This window comes from Erinaceus europaeus, chromosome 3 (genome assembly GCF_950295315.1).
Source record: "Erinaceus europaeus chromosome 3, mEriEur2.1, whole genome shotgun sequence".
Taxonomy (NCBI): Eukaryota; Metazoa; Chordata; class Mammalia; order Eulipotyphla; family Erinaceidae; genus Erinaceus; species Erinaceus europaeus.
In genome coordinates this window covers 121,468,405-121,475,378 of record NC_080164.1, presented here as the reverse complement: position 1 = coordinate 121,475,378, position 6,974 = coordinate 121,468,405, and the positions used below count along the sequence as shown (strand labels likewise).

Below are 6,974 nucleotides of genomic sequence, written 5' to 3'. Positions count from 1 at the left end.
GGGTTAGCTGGCTGCAACATCTGTCACCCCACTGATCCCTAGGGCTAATATGGCTCATCTTCTGGATGGCTGGACTGCTGCCTCCTTCCTCCCTCAACACACGATTTATGATCCTTTCCAAGATGTGCAAAAGGTCAAAGTGGATGACCTTCCCGGAACAGGTGCTGACTGATCTTCACTCAAGGGTAAACAAGTAGCTGTGCTCTCCTGCTAGAAACACCAAAGCAAGTTCACAAAACTCAGAAATATTCTTATCTCCAAATCTTTCTCTTTAGTGTGTTTTGTGTGAGTGTGCCAGAGCCTTCCTACATGTTCAATTCCATTGCACCCAGCACTTTTTCCCTCCAATCCTTTTTAGTTTTAGATAGAGAAAGAGAGGACAACACCACAACACCACCCTACCATTGCTGGCATGTCCCCTGGTGCAGTCAATGGTGCTCTCATGTACTGGAGTGGGGCTGGGTGGCTTGAAAGTCCTCACACATAGTGAAGTATGCACTCTACTGGATGAGCTATCTCAAAACCCATAAAGATCATATTCTAAAAATGTGTCTATTTGTTTTATGCCAAAGAAAGAGAAAGGAAGGCCAGAGCTCCACTCTGGCAAATACAGCACTGGGAAAAAAGAACTTAGGGCCTCACACATGCAGATCTGCACTTTGCCAACTGAGCCACCATCCCCAGTTGTACTGTTTGATTTTTTTTTTTTTTAATATAGAGACAGAGAAACAGTGAGAGAGATGAGAGTGAGAGAGACCACAGCACCAAAGCTTCCTCCAAACACAGCGAGGGCCTGGCTTGAACCTGGGTCACACACATAGCAAAGCAGCACAGGATGTAGTGAGCTATTTCATTGGCCCGTAGATTATTTTTTAATGGAAATCAAGAGGGTCGCTGAATAATAAGAATTGTTTCTGGGAGTTGCGCAAAGCACAAGGACCAAGTAAGGATCCTGGTTCAAGCCCCGGGCTCCCCACCTACAGGGAAGTCGCTTCACAGGTGGTGAAGCAGGTCTGCAGGTGTCTATCCTTCTCTCCTCCTCTCTGTCTTCCCCTCCTCTCTCCATTTCCCTCTGTCCTATCCAACAATGACGACATCAATAACAACAAGAATAACAACTACAACAATAAAACAAGGGCAACAAAAGGGAATAAATATTGTTAAAAATTAAAAAAAAAGAATTGTTTCTTATTATGTTTACTTTACTGAATTCATGAAGAGAAAAACTACAAACATGGTAAAATTGTAGGAAAGATACTATGGCAGAAAAATTAGAAAAAAAACAAAAAAACTATAAAGTCAATGTTAAGATGCACCCAAAGCCTATATAACTAAAGAAAAGGAATCAGATTATTATGGGATATTATCATTTGACAATACAGCTTATAGGAATTCCAAAAACTTTTCTGCAAAACACGTCCTATAAGAGCTGTTTTGTCTGATTCAATTTCATGGTTCTATATACTCCACCCAGTTTCTGATAATGAAATATATCTGATCATTCATTAGTGTCTGAGATACAGGTTGAAGAAGAGAGTAGTCCAGATATAATCAGGGCATATTATGTGCAGCATTTTAAAATTACCAAGTATACATCTTAACAGCAGGAAAATTCTTAACCTAAAATTTAACAGGTTATAGCAATATAACCAATGGTCACCACACCCTTCCTATCTGAAATACCAAATGTGACTGGCTAGTTAAGACATCTCTGGTCAGCAGAATGCATGTTCTCTCTACATAAATATATCTCGATAAGCCTCAGTATATTTATAAGTATCCTCTTCCTTATAAACTAAGTCCAAAGAAAGACAAAAAATAATTTCCTTTGACAAGCAGAACAATATTCAAACTTAGGGCATTCTGTAGGACAACAGAAAACAAGAGGAAAAAACAAACAAACAACAACAACAAAACCTAGAACTTTAAAGAACCAAACAGAGTAAAGAAGAAAGAAGGGCAGTTGTGCCCAAGGAAGTGACTCAGTGGTTTGATAAAAGGATAAGGCCGTAAGTTCGATCCCTGACACCACATATGCTGGAGAGATGTCTCAGGTCTCTCTCTCTTTCTTAAAATAATAAATACTATTATTTTTTAAAGGTTAAGTTCTTTTTTTTAATATTATTTATTTATTAATGAAAAATTAGGAGAGAAAGAGCCAGACATTATTCTGGTACATGTGTTGCCAGGGATTGAACTCAGGACCACATGCTTGAAAGTCCAATGTTTTATCCACTGTATCGCCTCCCAGACCACTAAATAATTACATATATACATATATATATATATATGTATCTATATGGACCAGGAGGTGATGCATCCACTAGAGCACACATTCCAATCCACAAGGACCCTGGTTCAAGCAAATAAGAAGCTTCATGAGCAATAAAGCAATGCTACAGATGTCTCTCTCCATCTCTCACTCGCTTCCCTCTCAACTTCTTTGTCTCTATCCAAAATAAATTAATTAAATTCAGTATTTTTAAATGAATTTGATAAAAAAATATTAATTCCTTCAGAGAATGTGCAATATCACTGAAAAGTATTCCTGGCCCATTTTATTCCACATATTTAGATCTGGGGCTCAAAGAAATAGCCAAAAGGTACCTTTGGTCCTTTCCATGATGCTCCCACGAAGTAGCAGGGATCAAAGCCATGGACTCCCTGGCCTCTTAACCGCCCCCTTCCCAGGGCAGGGAAATAGTTCATCCAATAAAGTACACAATTTCTTATGTGTGAGGACCCAAGTTCGAATCACTCTCACCATATGGGAGCACCTGCATGGAGGAAACTTTACAAATGGTGTGGTATCTCCCTCTATTAAAAATCATCGGTGGTGGAGGAACTGTATAAGCAGGGCCCTAGTGATAACCCTGGTAGTCAGAAAAAGAGAGGGAGAGAGAGAGAGATTGGTGTATTGCACCAAAGTAAAAGACTGGGGAGGGGGGAGAGTCTAGGTCCTGGAAAAGGATGACAGAGGACCTAGTGGGGGTTATATTGCTATGTGGCAAACTGAGAAATGTTATGCATGTACAAACTATTGTATTTACTGTCGACTGTAAAACATTAATCCCCCAATAAATAAATTTAAAAAAGAAAAAGGGGGTCAGGCAGTAGCGCAGCAGGTTAAGCACATGTGGCATGAAGCGCAAGGACCAGCCTAAGGATCTCGGATTGAGCCCCCGGCTCCCCACCTGCAGGGGAGTCGCTTCAAAGGCGGTGAAGCAGGTCTTCAGGTGTCTTATCTTTCTCTCCCCCTCTGTCTTCTCCTCCTCCCTCCGTTTCTCTCTGTCCTATCCAACAAGGGCAACAAAAGGGAATAAATAAATAAATATAAAAAAAACAACAAGGGCAACAAAAGGGAAAATAAATATTTTTTAAAAAGAAAAAGAGAAGGGAAAGGAGAAAGATGAAAGAGAGAAAGAAAGGGAAAGGAAAATTCAAAAGTAGTTATTAAATCATAAAATTCAGTACTGGTTAATATTAGTAGGTCAATATTGTATAAATTTAAGTCATCAGTTTGTAACTCCTTCCAGTTAAGTAATGGACAAATCAAAGAATTTTAAGTAGGGTAAACAAAATTACAACTGTATATAGAAAGACTGCTAAAGAGTAATTAAAAGAAACTGGAAATGGGCAGTATTACAGAACTATTTCAGGTGCTGAGAAGATTAAAGATTCTTGGGGAGAAGTAAATTTATAGATATGAAGCTGGAAATCAAAATCAAGAATAAATTTCTAACTAAACCCTAACTGAATTTGACAAAGAAGAAGGGACTAATTCACTGTGAATTAACTTGAGGGGGTGTTCTAATTTACTTTTATTTTATTTTATTATTTTAATTAGAGAGATGCAGAGCCAGAACTAAGAAGTGCTCTGGTGTCATTGTTTCTATCTCTCTAAAATAAATACACCTCATAAAGACATACACACAGCAAATACTTTTGAGATTGTGCTTAGCTCTTGGCTATTTTTTGGCACATTATTAAGGTATCTACTGGCACTGTCTTTTTTGAGGAAGGTGCTTTGAATGTGTATTAATTTTAAGCATTTGCCATATGCATGAATGGCCAGTACCCAACCTGGAGGCAAAAAAGTATCACAACAGGAAGTGTTGGGCATAGACTAAGTTTCCTGTAGTAGGAAACAGTAGAATCAAGAAGTTCAAATGTATCTTGGGAAATGTCATGCATGGTGTAGTCTGCTCCCATCTGGACCACCTGGGTTAAGAGAAACAGTGGTAGCCTTAGAACCACAAAACAATGTTTAAATTAACAGTAGAAGCCTTAGAATCACAAAACAATGTTTAAATTGGATGTGGTTTTGGGAAAGGAAGGACTCCACTCTGTTGGGATGATTAAAAATAACCTTTTTCCTCCAACCCCCAGGGCAGTGGAGGAAGCTTCAGTGTTCTAGTCCTTTTCCCTCTATCTGCAAATCAGATGGAAGTCTCACAATTTCTCTTTCACACACACCCACACACTTCTCCCTCCCCCAGTATTAAATGTTTACAGCAGTTTCATTCATAGTCACTAAACATTATAAACAACCCAAACATTCACAGCTGGGAGACAGCTAAGTGTGAGATAGTCATGCAGAGAAGCACTACTCAGTCACAAAAAGGAACAAAACAGAAGCTACATTAAGTGCTTACTAAAAACAATGAGTAGGTTTTTTTTACTTTAGCTTTCTTTTTTTTTCCCCCCCCCTTTAGCTTTCTTTTTAACTCTCATAGAACACCCTGTGTTAATTCCTTTACCATTATTAGATATTCATATTGCCTCCCATTTAACTTTCATTCATGTAGCAAAATAATATTTTTTTCCACCTGCAGGTGGAGAGCTTTGCAAGTGGTGAAGCAGTGTTGCAGGTGTCTCAGTTTCTCTCCCTCTTTACCAACCCCCCTTCCCTCTTGATATCTGGCTGTTTCTACCCAACAAAAAGAATAAAGATAATTTTTAAAAATTCTTTAAGTAACATTGCTATCTCCCCCCCTTTCTCTCTCTCTCTCTTTTAGACACAAGCACAGACGCACAGAGAAAAAAAGAGACGGACTACAGCATCAAAGCTTCCTTCAGTGCAGTGGGAGGAAGGCTCTAAACTGTGTCACACCCATGGCAAAGCAGCGCACTATCCAAATGAGCTATTCTGCCGGTCCTGGAAAGTGATGGATGGATAAGTTCCTGGCAATTTTGACTTTACCAAAAGGACAGATAAGATATGCAGGTCTTCAAATACTGTTTGAAATGACTGTTTCGACATCGGCCTGGTCTTTTTTATTTCTTCTAGTCAATGTTGTAACCAAATACTCAACTAAACGATGTCGAATGAGGAGAAGCTCAAAAAGCAACAGGAGTAAAATTTTTAATATGCTAATGAAGGCACAAAAGACTACGTACTTTGAGTCTATTTCTGTGACTCTGGAAAAAAGGTCAGTAGTCTCCAGGACAGAGGGGGGGTGGGGTGGGGTTGGGGAGCGGCAGGAATTTTGTGGGGGGATGATGGAGATGTTTTGGGTCTTGACTGCTCTGGTGGTAAAAGGTCAAACCTCAGAGGTCACCTCAAAGGAGGGGGTGACAAGAACTGCAGATCTAACCCACAAACATGAGGAAAGGGGGGGACGAAGAGAAGGAAGGAGAAAAAAAACCTCTTTTCCAGCAGCTCCAACAAGGAGGTAGCCGGGCCTCCAGAGCCTCCCGCACGCACCCCACAAAGCCGGCTGCCACCCCTGGCCCCCGAGGAACTGCGGGAGGTCAGGAGCAAACGTTTTGACAGGAAGAGAATTTATATTTTTTAAAATACTTATTTATTCCCTTTTGTTGCCCTTGTTTTATTGTTGTAGTTATTGATGTCGTCGTTGTTGGATAGGACAGAGAGAAATGGAGAGAGGGAGGGGAAGACAGAGAGGAGGAGAGAAAGATAGACACCTGCAGACCTGCTTCACCGCCTGTGAAGCGACTCCCCTACAGGTGGGGAGCCGGGGGCTCGAACCAGGATCCTTACACGGTCCTTGCGCTTTGGGCCACCTGCGCTTAACCCGCTGCGCCACCGCCCGACTCCCAGGAAGAGAATTTAAAGCCCCTCCGGGATGCACACAGCCGAGCTGGGCGGGAAGCCGCCCCCCCCCCCCACTCCTGCACCGGCCTCCCCTTTTCCAGGGGCCCCTTACCTATGTTCCCTTCGATGGAGATTTTCTTGATGCGGGTCCCCTCGGAGTTCGTCGCAGGAGACGGACAGCTCCTCTTCGGTGGGGAAGCCATTCCTCGTCGAGTAGCGGCTCGGAGGCGCCTTCAGCGGGAGAGGACCTGCCGGGACCTGCAGCTGGGCTCGGCGGCAGCGGGCTCCGGGGCTCGCAGCTGTGCAGCTTTGATTTTGGCGCGCAGAGCGGCTGCAAACGCAACCGAGGGCGGGCCCGAGGCGCAGCCGCCCGCCCAGCAGACGGAGCCCGCCCTCCTCCTCCGCCCCGCAGCCCGCGCGCCCGCCAACCCGCAGTTCTCAGGCGGCTCCCAGGACTTCGGGCGGGGCGGGATTCGGCGCGCGCGCGCGTCCGTCACGTCGGGTCACGAGGCGCGGGGCGGGGCTTCGCACTAGACGTCACACCAGGTCCCGGGGACTGGGCGGGGCCCTGGGTGCAGAAACCCGCGGGAACCGAAATTGCGAAGGGGCCGGGGGGCGCGTGTCCTCTGCTGCCGCCTTCAGGAAGAAGGCAGGCGGGCTCTGGCTCTGCCGTTCCCCCAAGCCAGGCGTTGAGATTAGATCAGGTGGTTGGTTGGACGAGAAATTGAATTAGTCAAGGGAAGAGCAGTGTGCAGCAGAGAAAGCAAACGGCTTCTCCTCGATGCTCTGAATGGAAAACAGTCCTGCAAAGTGACACTGCGACCCAGCCCTCAGGAAAAGTATTCCCGTCAGCACTATTTTGAGCGCTTTTCATGAGTTATCTGGCAATCGTTCTATCAGTGAGGAAACAGACCCT

General features: G+C 43.7%; 1 protein-coding gene across 1 annotated transcript in view; it reads right to left on the bottom strand.

Moving 5' to 3' along the window:
* The window catches only part of DCK (deoxycytidine kinase), a 27,870-nt gene extending 21,341 nt beyond the window's left edge, over positions 1-6,529 (bottom strand). The window contains exons 1-2 of the mRNA XM_060188456.1: positions 6,096-6,529; positions 3,944-4,083 (exon numbers count right to left, since the gene is read on the bottom strand). Of these exons, the coding sequence (XP_060044439.1) occupies positions 3,944-4,083; positions 6,096-6,261 (306 nt within the window). The 5' untranslated portion in view covers positions 6,262-6,529. The remainder of the gene's footprint in view (positions 1-3,943; positions 4,084-6,095) is intronic.
* Between the last annotated feature and the right edge of the window lie 445 nt (positions 6,530-6,974).